The 14,952-nt window shown below is 47.4% G+C and overlaps 2 protein-coding genes and 1 long non-coding RNA gene across 18 annotated transcripts in view; 1 reads left to right on the top strand and 2 right to left on the bottom strand.

Annotated features, from left to right (window-relative positions):
• The window catches only part of PCDH7 (protocadherin 7), a 294,429-nt gene extending 283,972 nt beyond the window's left edge, over positions 1-10,457 (bottom strand). For all 13 annotated transcript variants that reach the window (XM_084517345.1, XM_084517350.1, XM_084517353.1 and 10 more), the window contains exon 1: positions 7,244-10,457. In XM_084517345.1, the coding sequence (XP_084373471.1) occupies positions 7,244-10,447 (3,204 nt within the window). In that variant the 5' untranslated portion in view covers positions 10,448-10,457. The remainder of the gene's footprint in view (positions 1-7,243) is intronic.
• A 454-nt stretch (positions 10,458-10,911) lies between these two features.
• On the bottom strand, positions 10,912-13,491 carry LOC311435861. Its single transcript, XR_014692454.1, has 2 exons — positions 12,885-13,491; positions 10,912-12,741 (listed from the first exon to the last, which is right to left on the bottom strand). It is a non-coding gene; the product is annotated as an uncharacterized lncRNA (long non-coding RNA).
• Positions 13,492-14,011: 520 nt separating this feature from the next.
• LOC311435858 (uncharacterized protein) overlaps positions 14,012-14,952 on the top strand; it is a 55,097-nt gene continuing 54,156 nt past the window's right edge. For all 4 annotated transcript variants that reach the window (XM_084517362.1, XM_084517360.1, XM_084517359.1 and 1 more), the window contains exon 1: positions 14,012-14,386. In XM_084517362.1, the coding sequence (XP_084373488.1) occupies positions 14,316-14,386 (71 nt within the window). In that variant the 5' untranslated portion in view covers positions 14,012-14,315. The remainder of the gene's footprint in view (positions 14,387-14,952) is intronic.

Raw genomic sequence — 14,952 nt, 5'->3', positions numbered from 1 at the left:
TTTTGTAAGCTAATAATTGTGAATCAGCTGTTTTACCAAAATGAGAGGATTGTTTGAAAGATGTAAAGAATAAAATTTAAAAGTACATCATGTTATACACCTTTCAGTTGCAAATGTGACCAGAATACTGTTTAAAACTTCTAAACCCCAGAATTCTTACCCTTGTTCAATTTTCCAGAAAAAAAAAAATAAATAAAAAATCTCCAGGCTGCTCATATGTTTTATACTATTAAACCTTTTCACTATTTTTGGAAAACAATCAAAAGTTTCTCTTAACTGTAGTGTTAAAACTCCATCAGGCAAGATATAAGAAAGTTGCATGAGTTGCAAACAACTCATGTTAAGCAGAATTTATAGGATACTCACAGTGTTTAGGAACGTGCCTAACTGGTGCTTTGGTATAACTGCAGTTTGAGATTTTGACATCCACTTATGACCTACAATTTCCCCTATAAATGTTTAACTGAGAGCACTAAAATTAGAAATTAAGTTTTAAATCCTCCTTTGTCATTTCTATTGTTGTGACCACATTTTAGATGCCCCAGCTAACTTCAGTAACTCCAGTATTAGCATGAAATTTTGTCATCAACAACAGCAAAGTAAATGACCTTTGTAAGGCTCTGATGCCTGAAGTATGTGGTACTGTGAAGTTTAGTATTGGTGTAGTGCATGCATGTTCTCTCCCTTCTCCTCAAAAATTTGTTTAAATAGAAGACAAAATGATAAGGTCTGTCTGAGTTTTATTTCACCTGCTGTTCTATTCAGACCATATATTCACAAATTATTTTTACTTACATTTAATTAAGGTTTAAAAGCTTCAAACTGTATTGTGTGTAGGATTGCAATAGATAAATAAGAAAAAATGTGAACGGATACGGGATACTGTTTTTTTTTTTTTGTTTTTTTTGTTTTTTTTTACTATATAATTAGCAATGTGCATTTTGTAGGACAGGAAATTAACAAGGCAAGCTAGGACTAGGTACTGTGAGACCAATTGGAAGATAATAATTAAAATTATTTTAAAATAACAGTATTTTAAACATTCTTATACTGCTACTGGGATTTGCAGTATACCAACACACTTTTCATTAAACTTTACAGTCAATAAACCTGACATACACTCATACCAATGTCAGCATTTTCTTTTACTACCTTCATCCAAAAGCTGAAATAATGCAAATTTTTATATAAGAGTCATAAGAAAAATATTTATTTTGATTGTGGATGTTAACTATTGGTCTACATAATTTTTGTTTGTTTTAATTACTGATAAAACTGAATATGTAGTATAAGCTAGCAAAGTCCAAAATCTGATAACACACAGACAACAAATCTCCTCTTCTAGGAAAGGGAAATCAGGGGAAAAAAATAAATATATAAAAATAAATAAATAAATAAATAAATAAATAAATAAATATATCAGAACAGCATCTCCTGAGCACACAAATTCCTAAAATGCAATAAAAATTGAGAATAGAAGAAAATAAATTACATGGAACATATTACACACAGTCTAAGACCAAAAAAAAATAAAACGTTTTGCAGCTTTAACAATTTATAAATATCTCTTGGAAGCAGAATTGCTAAAATCAGTTAGAAGACCGTCTTACTAAAAACTGTACTGAATTGCTCATATATCTATATCACTCTTTCCTATATGTCTATAGTAAAAAAAATTATTTGCTGTCTTTAGAACAGGGGTTCTTAAGATTATGCATTCTGTTAAGATTTGTAATTAAACACTAAAAGTTCTGCAAATACAGCAGAGAATTCGCAGTGCTTGTGATGTTAGTTAATTAATTCAAAAGCACAATGTCAACTGTTTTAGAAGTCTGTTGATTCTTTCTTATAATTTAAAGCAAAACACGTTAGATAAGTTTAATACTTCAAAGTAACCCCACAGATCTTTAACTACACAAAAAAAACAAAATTTTTGAAGAAAAATCCATAAAGGAAAATGTGTCTGAAGCTTTAGGACAGGTATTTCTCTGAAACACGGCTAGTTGGCCAAACAATCAAATATCCCAAATAATAGGAAACATGGCTATTCAATGTACAAATAAAAATAAAGATACATATTCAGAAATACACTGCTACAGTACAATGACTGATACAGCATGGATCCAACTACTAACCATGGGTATAACCCAGGCTTGTATTGGTATGTACAATGCCAGAGACCTGTCTGAGTTGATAAATCAGATTCTGTCCTTTTAAAGATGTTTCTTTCTCCCCCTTGCCTATAATAGTACAGTTCGTTACTTATTCAAAGCATGAATCCTCCTTTACTCAGATCCTGTCCCTTTTGGCTCTGTACATCTCCTGGGAGTGCAGAATGATTCAGTGGTAACTTAGTCATTTGCACATTGTACAAGATGATTTTACTGAAGAGGAAAAAAAATAAAGGCTGTACTTATCATTGAAACACTTTGTGTTAAATAGAGATAATTAAAGCATCAACAATCAATCTATTTCATGTTTAATTAGCCCCTCTTTCATCATAATTCGTTACTGAAGGTCAAATGTGGGTCACTTTTAAAAACTAACTGCAAAGTATTTAATGTAATGCAAATTGAGAACAGAAAACGAAAAGACATTTCTGGACACCTTGAACCAAACGATTTTAAAGGTACCTATCTGAAAGAAGCCAACAATGTAAATCTTTAAATTTTATGAATATCCTCTCTTTTTTTTTTTTCCTCTACATTGGACTATAGCTTACATTATTATTTTTATACTGTAGGATATTTGATAGGCTGAAAGTTATGGATACACTTTATTACTGAAAGTTGTTATGTGACTTAAAAAGCTGTGTTTGATCTAAGTCTATGCATGTATCTGTATGTCTAAACATAAAAAGGTGACGTTTTCTTGCATGGCTAAACCCCTTAACGCATGAACTTTGGGTGCCATTAACATGCTGGTCCATGTACATATTTATGAGGAAATGGCCCTGTTTTGTTTATAGATACAATTCACATAGCTGATAACCAACTCATCAAAATGCTTCTGCAGTACAACACACTGGTTAATGTTAGAAAGGTTATTAACAGATTAACTGACTACCATACAAGAAAAAGTTTTTTTTTTTTTTTTTTTTTTTTAAAAATAATTTTAATGTATTCCACTTTCATGGAAATTAAACTTTGGTGAAATCTTTGTAAAACTAGGCTTGGGTCCTGTTTCCTCCTCAGTCATGGAACGTCCCAAGTCACTTTTGTGACAACAGGAAATGCATTCAATTTTGACTAGTGTGTCAGCACACTCCAGTATGCAAATGTTTTTCTACACTAAACAGTATATTTATATTTGTTTATCAAACAAATATATGAACAGGCTTTAAAAGGCCGATTCTTCAAAAATGGATCATTAACATCCTAATCTCAGTAACAATGAAAAGTTTCATTGAAATAAACCTGCTCACATGCCATTATTTTGCATGGTGAAAGAAGGTGTAGAAAACAGTATACATTATATATATATATATATATTTGTAAATAATATGAGAAAACATATAGTAGTTTAGAATTAGAAAATATATTTTAGAATTACAATTAAAGATACAATCCCCCCTCCCCTCCCCCCCCCAAGTTACCAAGTGATTGCTGTTACTCAATGACTTTTCCTTATCTTTGTCTGTCTTTATTGGAAGTTAATAGTACCCAGGCCCCTGACTGGCAACATGCAGCACCTCGAGGGTTCATATTTAAAATCTACAATCCAGCAAAGCACTTTCTTAGACTCATCCCGATTCAGCAAAACCCTTCTGACAAAACACGGGTTTAACTTTTGGCAGGTGATTAAGACCTATGGAATACTTGGGGATTTAAACATCAGCTTCCTTATATGTAGAAACTTTACTGAATGGGGAGAATAGCTAAATGGGAGACTAAAATAATATTTCAGAGAGTAATACCATGGGGGGGGGAAAAAAAAAGATGAATAAGTTTCAAATAAAATTGTAAAAGATCTTTTATAAAAGTAAGGGTGAAATGTTAGAAGTCTTGAATAGAATTTAAACTTCATAATAAAATACTTAAGGGAGGAGAGTTACAAATTGTTTTTAGCTTTCTCTGGTGAGTTTCTCCTACAAAGTAGTGTATCAAACAATTCATGTAACATATGCAATGCACTACCTTAAATCAGAATGAAAACAGCTTGCATTCACTTGGGCACACCAATCAGTCAACTAAGTCGAGGTTTTGTTTCCTGACTAAGATACTGTGTGTATGTGGAAGTATCAATTAATAATTCTAATTACATTAATGGAAAATGGCTATTTCTCTCAATTCTAGTAACTTAGAACAGATACTTGCAGCTGTGTCCACTTATTTATTTTAAAACTTTATAAACCTTCTAATGTCTCCTTAGAACATACAAAAGTGTCAAATATGGAAGTGCCAATAAAGGCAACCACAGAGATTTCACCTGATCTCCTCATAATGTTCATGTTACTATGCCATTGGCTCTATTTCATATGGACAACAGAACTATGAAACACTGTGATACACACCACATCATACCAATTTATCTACAAAGTGCTTCACATTTCTCTCTCAACGTGCTGAACAAGTGTTCCACGTGGTTTGGGTGTTATAAATGCTAATGTGTTTTGCCTGATAAACTGAGAAATGCTCCACTGTCAACGTCTGAGAAGTGAAAAGTCTACATACTGTTTATGCAAATACATCTTAAAGTGTATACTAGTATGCAAAAGCATGAACAAAACTATATAAATGTCACTCAGCAATATGCTGGCAACTACCCTCAGGAAACTGGTAACAGAAATTTTATGCCCGGCAGTCTCTGCAGTTATTTGGAAACTTTCCTTAACTAAGTTAGGCACATCCTTAGCAAGCATACAAGTACGTTCAACATATTTAAAAATAAAAAGACATAACTAAGGCATTTAGAACATTGCCTATAAACTACTCAAGTAAACTTGCCTTCACTTACAAACTAGACATCTAGCACAGGAAAACTATCAACACTGAGGAACGGTTTTTATACTAAAATGGATAAATAATGGAGCAATTCAGAATGCATTTCTTTCAGCTTGACTGCTGCAAGTAAAAGTGTAATTTTTTTTTCTTTTTACAAATAAGTCTTCTAAAGTATCATATATTAAAAAATAAGTCCTTACAAAATGTTAAGTAACCCACAAATATTTTTAACATAACCTCAAATAAGGTATTTAAACAAGCAAAATAATCATTTATATGTAACAATCCTTTACCATTAGCACATTCTGCAGACAAGCTATTTTCCATTGAAAATAAATTGCACTTTTAACAGTTTTTAATTCATATGTTTAGATGATTTGCAGCAGCAAGAAAGAAGTAGCATCTGATTAGCATTTGTTCCACTTCTACTTTGTTGTTCCAGTGTTCCCTAAGAAGGCATAATCTACGGGCTTAATAAACCTTACTAGATGGAAGCTTAGGAACTTTCTCGATACTTTGTATTTTATATAGGCTGTATTTTTAAACTGAAATTATAATGTTCTCTCTAGGAGAGAACTGATGAAATATATCACCCAGAAACGACTGTGTCAAATGTTCTACAAAACATCTGTGTGACATATACATAAACAAAAATACTAGCAGATAGCACATCAGTCACACATTTTTGGTGATCTGGAAGACTGTGTGGCTGATACAATTCGTTTCCTTTTACAGTATCTTAAGTATTTCTGAGCAGAATGCAAATACTGGTTACACACCATAGAACTTCAATTGTAGTAGTCTAGCAGACGTTTCAAAGCATAAAAAATGTCATAGTGTACCATATTTGCATGTTAATAAGTTGAAAAGAAAGCATTTTTGTCAAACTAGTCAGAATTTTCCTGTTTCAGACTTGTCTCTGTATTTGCATGAATCAGCATCATTTATCTGGAGATTCTTGTGTAACATACGCTGTAGCTGAGGAAACACTCAGAATGTTATCTTATGTGGAAGGAGGTAATGGGAATCTCCAAGTGTTAAATATCTATCTCATTTATACAGCAGCCCAAAAAGCGCTCACAAGAAGAAAACTGACTTCTGTTCAGGCTACATATGTGTCTTACAAAATAAACAAAGCTTTCATTTAGGAGCTTGTTTCTCCGCTGTACTATCCCTGTATTATTTCAAGGCTTGTAGGGAAGTCCCTGCCGCTGCCACTTCTATACTGCTGGGGCTTCACCGAGCAGGCCTCCACCAGCACGGTGGAAATCAGAGCCAGCCGCTTAGGGCACCGGCAAAGGAAGGTTCACCTCGGTCCGAGAGCTCTCAGGGAAGTCAACCTCTCTGTAGACATAGCTGTGCACCAGCTGGGCTGGCAAATAAGGGCCCCTCAGTTTGAATTAAGTAATTTGATGTGACGTACATTTAAAAAAAAAAAAAAAAAAAAAAAGAAAAAAAAAAGGCCTTGAAGGCGTGCTGGGGTCCGATTCTAAGCTCATATTTATGTGTGTTCAGAGCAACCGCTGAACATCAGTGATGTAAATTAGAGAACAGATAGGCTTTTTAGATTATTTAAGCGTTGCGATCCTAATGAACGACCTGATAATTACAGCCATTAACGTTTCAGCGCGGCGGCTGCAAATCCACTCTCACCCACCGCCTCAGTAAACATCAGCAAAGCCCCTGCCTCCCCCTCTCCCCCGAAAAATAAATAAATAAATAAATAAATAAAAATAAAAAACTTTCCTCCCAGCTCGCCTCCCCTGTGGCTCAGCCTCCGGTGCGAGCCAGGCCGGGCCCGGGGGCGGGGGCGGCAGAACAACTCGCCTGGGGTTCGTGCACCCCATCCCGCCCACAAAACGGGCCCTAAGAAGGTGTGAGAGCCCACAAGCAAGTTATTTCGGGTTTGCTCTCTGTCTGTGACGGCTGCCTGCAGCCCGCCCCCGTGGCCAGCTGCAGGCTGGGTGGGACATGGTGAGGGGGCTCAGCACCCGGGTGGGCGCCCCCCGCCGGTGCGGCCACAGGGGCAGGCCGGTGGGGAGATTGCGGGGGGTACCCCACAAATGGTAATAATAAAGATCTCTGACTGTCCTTCCTGCGTGGTGTGCACCTGGCTGGGGGGCATAGGCTGGGGAGGGGTATTGGGGGTTGAAGGGGTCGTTGTGCGTGGTAGTCCTGTGTGCTTGTGTTAGGGGGGTCAAGGCGGGCACCGGCGCTCCCTCCCCCCGTGTGCGCGTGCCCGTGCGAGTGTGCGCGTGCCCGCGCGTGCCGGGGGCGTGCGCGCGGCGCGGCTCCCTTACCTGCTTGCCGTACTTGCTGCTGGCCTGGCAGCTGTACTCGGAGCAGTGGTCCGACCCGATGGAGATGTTGTCGCCGGCGCCCACGAAGGTGTTAGCCGGGGGCAGGTCCTGCACGGCCTGGTGCTTTTTGCCGGCGGTGGGGGACTGGGGGTGCAGCTGGACGGTGGGCAGCGGCGAGCTGGACTTGTAGTGCCTGGCCAGGTCGGGGCTGCCCGGACCCCCGTTGACCGAGCGGTAGCGCCCCATGCCGGGGCTGTCCGAGAGCTTCTCGTTGACGCTGTCGTAGCGCTGCCCATTGGGCTTGGAAGCCTCAACGGTGACGATACTGCTGTAGAGGGGCTGCTTGCCCTTCTTGCCTTTCTTGTCCTTCTTGGGCTTCTTGGCCTTGTCGTGCTGCTGCGGAGTGAAGAAGTCCTCGTGGTCCTTCTTGCCGGCCTCGTAGCCGTGTTTGCCCTTGGAGCGGCAGTAGCGGGCCATGACCACCACCAGGATGAGGAGGATGACGGTCATGATGCCAGCCACCACGCCGATGACGATGCTAAGCCTCTGCTTGCTCAGCTCGTAGCTCGGGTCGCCAGCGATGTCCTGGGCCAGAGGCGTGTGGAGGCTGCGGGCCACCTGGCTTTCCACCACGGTGGCGTTGGACAGGCTTTCGTTGACGAAGACATGAAGCAGGGCGGTGGTGGACTGGGGCGGCTGCCCGCTGTCGTTCACCTGCACCACGAGGCGGTGCAGGCCGTAGTGCTTGGGGGCCAGCTTGCCCACCAGCGACACCACGCCGCTGGCCGGGTCGATCTCGAAGAGCTTGAAGGGGTTGCCCCCGACGATGCTGTAGTTGAGGTCGGCATTGAGGCCGGTGTCGGCGTCGGTGGCCACCACCGTGGCCACCACGGTGCGCATGTTGCTGGAGGGCGGCAGCACGGTGTAGGAGCTGTTGCTGGGGAAGGTGACGGTGGGCGCGTTGTCGTTCTCGTCCATTACAAAGAGGGACACGGTAGCGGTGGCCGAGCGCGGTGGCTCGCCCCCGTCCACCGCCTTCACTTTGAAGGTGTAGCTGGTCTGCTGCTCCCGGTCGAAGGAGACGGTGGAGTAGATGGTTCCCGTGTCGTTCTCGATGGAGAAGATGCCGGCCGCCTGGTCGTGCTCGCCGGGCTGGATGGAGAGGCTGAGTTCGGCGTTGCGCCCCTTGTCGAAGTCCATCACGGTCACCATGCCCACAGGGCTGTTGGGCTGCAGGTTCTCCTTCACGTAGAAAGTGAACACGTCCTGCATAAAGCGCGGCTCGTTGTCGTTGCGGTCGGCCACCCGCACCACCACCGTGGTGGAGCCCTGCAGCGACGGCACCCCCTTGTCCCGGGCTGTCACCTGGAACTCGTAGGTGTCGCGCTGCTCGCGGTCCAGCACCGCCTGCACCGACACGTCCCCGGAGTCGGGGTCGATGCTGAAGATGCCGCCCGGCGTCTCCGAGGAGAGGGGCGAGGGCTCCAGGGAGTAGGTGAGCTCGGCGTTCTTGCCGCTGTCCGCGTCCGTGGCCACCACCGTGGCCACCCTCTCGCCGGGAAGGTTGTTCTCCGGGAAGGAGACCTCCAGCACGGCCTGGCCGAAGACGGGAGGGTTGTCGTTGGTGTCGGCGACCCGCACCAGCAAAGAGTTGTTGCTGGACAAGCTGGGGCTGCCCGAGTCCACGGCCACGATCACCACGTTGTAGTCGCGGACCGCCTCGTAGTCCAGAGGGGCCGAAGTGTGCAGGAAATACTTGCGCTTGTTCTGCGGCTCCCCTTCGCCCTCGCTGGCCGGCTTGAGCTGGAAGGGTACGTCGCCCACCACGGTGCAGGTCACCACGCCGTTTTCACCCTGGTCCCGGTCCGACACCTGCACCAGCGCGATGGGGGTGTCTACCAGGACGTCCTCGGCCACGCTGGCCACCCCGTCCCGCAACGGGATGCGCCCGATTTTCCGGATGTCGATGGTGGGCACGTTGTCGTTCTCGTCGCGGATGTTCAGCACCACAGTGGCCTTGTCCGTCTTGGGGGGCTGCCCGCGGTCGCGGGCCATCACGGTGAAGCGAAGCTGGTTCACCTCCTCGCGGTCGATGCGGTGCAAGACGCTGAGCCAGCCCGAGGTCTCGTCCAGCCGCAGCAGGCGCCTCACGGACTCAGTGGCCGCCCCGAAGACATACTCGATCTGCCCGTTCACCCCAACGTCCAGGTCGGCGGCTCGCAGCTGCAGGATGGGGGTCCCGGGGCTGCTGTTCTCAGCCAGGTCCGCCTCGTAGACGCTCTTCTCGAAGCGGGGGCTGTTGTCGTTCACGTCGGTGATCAGCACCCGCAGGATGGCCTGCGACGAGCGCGCCGGGTCGCCGCCGTCCCGCACACGGAGGCTCAGCTCGTAGGAGTCCCGCTGCTCGCGGTCCAGCGCCCCCTTGACGATCAGCTGCGGCTGCTTCTCCCCGTCCAGGGTGTCGGCCACCTGCAGCTCGAACACGCTGCTGCGGGCCGCCGCATCCGCCTCCTGCCTCCGCTTGCTGCCACCGGGGTAGAGGGCGCTCTCCGAGCCGGTGGGCACCGATCCCCCCCCGCCGCCTCCCCCACCGCCGCCGCCGCCACCGCCGCCACCGCGCCGTCCTCCGTCCCCGCCGGGCTCCTGCAGCAGCTCGTAGCGCTCGATGCCGTTGCGGCCGAAGTCCCTGTCGGTGGCGGTGGGGAGCAAGTAGAGGGTCCCCACGGGCCGGTTCTCCTCCACGGTAAGCGTGAGGACAGGGGAAGGGAAGGTGGGGGTGTTGTCGTTGATGTCCAGGATGATGACCCGGCCCTCGAAGAGGTCCACCCAGCTCTGCGAGGGGCCGATGACCGACACCTCGAAGTCCAGGAAGCACTCGTTCTCGTCGAAGATCATCTGGCACTGCGGCAGCTTCTCGCGGTCGATGCGCCGCTCCGTGGTGCTCAGCTCCCCGGTCATGTTATCGATCTTGAGGTAGTCGGAGCCCGATTCCAGGCTGAATGTCACCTCTCCGGAGCCCGTCACGATCCCCAGGTCTGCAGCCACGTTGCCGATGCGGATGTCGGCGGGTCCCTCCTCGGCCAGCCGGTACCTCAGGAGCTGCTTGGCCGCTGCCAGGCTGACCCAGAGCGGCGGAGGCAGGAGGAGCAAGAAGCAGCAGCAACAGCAATGCACAAAACCAAGGAGAGTCCGCATCTTCCTCATCTTCTTTGCACCGAACCCCCCCCCTCCTCTCACTCCCACCCGCCCCCCAGTAAACTCCCCTGGTAAGCCAACAGAACGCCTGAGAGTCCGAGGTGATCAATTATAAAATCCTTCTGTTTCTGGAAACTTATTGTCTCATGGCTGGTGCAATCGGTGGGCAAAAGCTTGCTGTTGGCTCCTCTGCTGCTCTCCCTGCCTTCCAGTTGCGATATACTTACAGTTCACGGGACAGTGTATTTTGCTTTTTAAAGATTCATCTCGGCAGATAGGATGGGATTTTCCTCCTCCTCCCCCTTCTCCTCCTCCTCCTTTCTGATTTTACTGTAATCACTTTGCAAGGTTTGCAATAAAAGCAGGAGCAGCACTGCGCGATTTGAAGCCCCCCAGGTCGTCTTCTTCGACACTAGAGTTAACTACAATTCACACACACTCTCTCTCTCTCTCTCCCCTCTCTCTCTCAGCCGTTTACGACCAATGCATTAGCTTTATTCTTTCCCCTCTCTGCACACACAGGAAAAAAAAAAATGTGATTTGCTTTATTCAAAGGGCTTGTGTCCGGGAAAACTCCAAATCCTTTTAGCAACGGGCAGTTCTTTTAAAAAAATATAATAATTTAAAAGGCAAAGAAAAAAAAAATCCCAATAATGTCGATAGCTGCACAATTGGTAGGGGAAGAACCCCTTGTATTACAGAGCAGTCCATAAAATATCCCCTTTGGTTGGCAGAAAAGCACCCAAATCCATCTTCAGAGATCGCCTGAAATGTTCAGCTCTTTCTCCGGAGAGGATTTTTTTTAACAACTCTGCGCAAGGTCATTAGTCACAAAGCAACGATACAGAAACTGCAGAAGCCGTTTGCCCGGAATTTGCAAGGCTGTAGATATGAATATACACACACAACAGTCCCAAGTTTGTTTTTGCATCCGCAGTTTGTGTGTGTGCCTTACCTGCATTTGCACTGCATGTGTTATAGCAATCTGGATCTGCAGCACTGAGAGCGATTCACAAATGAGATTGCAGTCTCTCTCTCCCTCTCCCTCTCTCTCTCTCTCTCCTCTTCCTTCCCGTCCCAATGCAGGTAACCAGATCTGAACTTGATCCTTTCAGTTCAAAGGTTAGCAACAAAACTATGTGTCCAAAGGCGATTTTTGGTCTCTCGTTAATACACCCGGAGCGGAACAAGATGTAACTGGATCCCCCACGTGAATTAACACAGATTCTGAATTACATCCATATAAGCGGAATGGCAAAGGGGAGGGGAAAAGAGCCGCGGCGCGATAAAAAAAAAAAAAAAAAAAAAAAAAAAAAAAAAAAAAGCAACAAAAAAACCCCACGGAGTTCTATTTGCAAATAAAATTATATCAGTCAGTTGTTTCCTGTGATCTGCACCGCCACGGTGGGTGAAATCTGCAATTGTGTATTCCCTCCTGTGTCTTTCAGAGAAGTGTGGCTCAGGCGCTTTCACGGCAGAGCGGCTTGTGCTTTAAAATGTTGAATGGCAACTGAGAAGCTTCCCACTCGGAAAAAAAAAAAAAAAAAAAAAAAAGAAGGCAGTAAACCGGCAAGTTTGCCCAAAGTGGTGGGAGCTGCTGAAGCCTCTCTCGGTAGCTCTTCCCTGACGCTGCAGCAGTACAGCCGCCTGCGCTACATACACACAGAAAGAGAGAGGAAGAGAGAGAGCGAAAGAGAGAGCGAGAGTGAGAGAGGGAGGGAGGAGGAGGAGGAGGAGGAAGGAGGTGGAGGAGGAGGACGAGTCAAGCGCTGCACTCCAGAAAGCCCAGCCTTACCCTCTGTCTCTGCTGCTGCTAGTGCTGCAAGTGGGATAGCTGCTCATCACAAAACACCAGTTCAGTCCTCAGAACCGATCCTCATTATACGCCCGAGCGTTGCTGCTGTTGCTGTCTCTAACCCGTGATCTATAGTGATTCTCTCCTACCCGCTCCCTCCCCACCTCCGCTGTAGACTGTGAACCGAGCAACGATTTTTTAAGCAAATGTTTATTCGCCATTCTCTTAGGCAGAGCTGGTGCACACTCGGGGCTCTGCATTTTGCGGAATCACGCTGGTAAGAAAACTCATTTCTCACAGATTCCCACCTTCCCCTGTCGTGTCAGTGCTTTTGTGAAATAGCTGCAGTCACCGGAACGGCATAAAACTCCAGGGAGGAAGGGGGGCTGCCTTAGATTTCAGACTTTCGTCCTGTTTCCCAGTGCTGTTTGAGCCTTTTGGGCTTTGTTTTCATGCACTTCCTATTTCCATGATTTGAATGTGCTTTTTCAGCGTGCTTGTGGGTTTCCTAGGAAAAAAAAAAAAAAAATCGGAGAAAAGATCAAGGAGGGGGGAGAGAGGGCTAGTAGAATAAGCACATGTAAGAAGTACCAGATTTATTTCCGAACAGACTTACAGCTTCGATGATTGCTAAAATGTAGCGTCACCTACCTGGGTAAGCGGGAAATTAACGTTAAGCTCTCTCCTTTCAACTTTGCCTATCCTAGCGTCCCTAGTTCGCTTCTCCTTTTGACTTTGTGCCATTTAATCGCCTCTAGCATTTGCGTGCCCCTGCCCCTGCGCTGTGGGTGGTGCCTGGGCTCCTGTGTCTGTCCTCTCCGGTAGGTTCTCGCAGGGAAAAAAAGGGATACCCCGGTAGGCTGGAGGGAGAGGGGGGACCTGAGGGCGAGCTTGGGGCAGCCCGTGGGAAGCGACCCGGCGTATGCGTGTGTGGGCAGTGAGTTGGGGGGCACGAATCCAGCTGCTCTCTCCTCCTGTGGGAAAACAAGTTGCTGCGGGATCTGTGGGTGCGCGTATTCCTTGCATTAAGCGGTCATTCTGAATAAAGACGCATGCATGCAGGCGAGTATAATGAATTGTCTTTCTTTCATGACGGTGACATCTGAGCAAAAGCGGCCGGATACCGAGGTGGTTCAAAGCAATGGTCACAGCTTGTCTTTGTCATTCGGGGCGGCGAGTGAATGTGGGAGGGAGGGAAGGTTGCCACCTCTTTCTCTGGGGAGTCCAGAGGCACAGAGGGGCAGAGCCACGCTGCGTGGAGTCCTCTCGGAAGCGGGAGTGACTGCTCCCCGTTCCGGAGGGCTGCAGGGCTTCGGCTCCGGCCGCTCTCCCCGCCTCGCCAGGACGCGAAAACCCTCCCCCGCAAATGCTGAAGACACTCGGCTTTATATCTGCAGCATCAGCGAGAAAGCCCGGCTCGGCGCAGGCTCAGTGCTTACCGCCGCAGTCCCGGACGGAGGAGGGGGGCTCGGGAGCTCAGCATCTTCGCAGCGGGTTAAGTAGGATTAATACCAAATCCCTATTATATTTGCCAAGCAACTTGAATTTATCAAAATTTCCCCTCGCTGTTCTGGAGCTCCGAGAGGAGGAAATTTTGCCCACATTGTAAGATCCAGACACACCAGTACGTAGGGAATACCAGCATACTGCATTACACTGGCTCCCCGCACTAGCAATACAATTGCAACCCGAAGCTCCCGCTGCTCCCTTCCCTTTGTGCTTTTAAACGCAGCCAGGAAACTTAATGTATTCACCAGGGGAGGGGCGGGATGAAAGCGCTTTTAACCTCCCCGCCATAAACTTTAATCGGATTCCGAGCTGTTGCACGGCATGGACTCCTCGCCTCTTCTCTGCGTCTCCTTCCCCGTTGTTTCCCATTTCTACTACGGTCTGCTTTGCGAGAGCCTTTTCCAAGCGAATGAGTGATTCCTTTCTCTTGCCATGTGCAATCTTTCCCCCCTCCCCTTTCTACCCTCTCTGGCCTCTCTTACACACACTATGTCTTTCACATGCGGTCTGTGCCCCCCAGCCCCCTCCCTTTCTTTCTCTTTTGCAGTGTCTTCGCATGCAATCTCTCTCTGAATGTGCAATGTCTTTCCTGCTCGGGAGTGCTGCGTCCTTCACAGTGGATTGGTTCCTCTTTCGGAGCAGAGGTAACGGCTCCCCCCCACCCCCCCTTTTTCTATCATTCCCCCTTCCTCCCCCTCCTCCTTTCCTCCCCCAGGGCAGGCAAACGGCGTGGGAAATGGGCCCGACGTGCGCTGCATGGTGGATGGCAGCGCCGCTCCTGGTCCACGTGCCTTGGCAGCCGGGAGGGGGACGGGGCCGTGCTGGCTGTGCCCCCCTCCTCCACCCCCCTCCCCCGCCACCCTGCTTCTTGGTGCGGGGGATGGGAGGAGGAGAGGGGAATCACCCCCGCCCCCTCTCCCCGCCACCCCGGCACGGCGGCCAGGGCGCTCACGGCTGTTTGGGGGGCGGTAGGACCGAGCCCAGCTGTTTCGGGCGGGGGAGGTTTCGCCCTCTCGGTGAAATCTGTTGCGCAGTACTGTCCCCCCCCTCCCCGCCGCCCACCCTCTCCCCGATGCACACAGGCGCCCGCTCAGCCACGATCCGGCATTTGCCCTGCTGATCTGGCGAGATCAAGTGGGATGCGGGATCACAAATGTAATCGGCTGTTATAAATAAAAGAGCCCGAGATGCTGGAGATACACAGAGGGGA

This window comes from Aythya ferina (assembly GCF_964211825.1).
Source record: "Aythya ferina genome assembly, chromosome: 4".
Lineage (NCBI taxonomy): Eukaryota > Metazoa > Chordata > Aves > Anseriformes > Anatidae > Aythya > Aythya ferina.
This window is presented reverse-complemented; position numbering and strand designations above follow the sequence as displayed.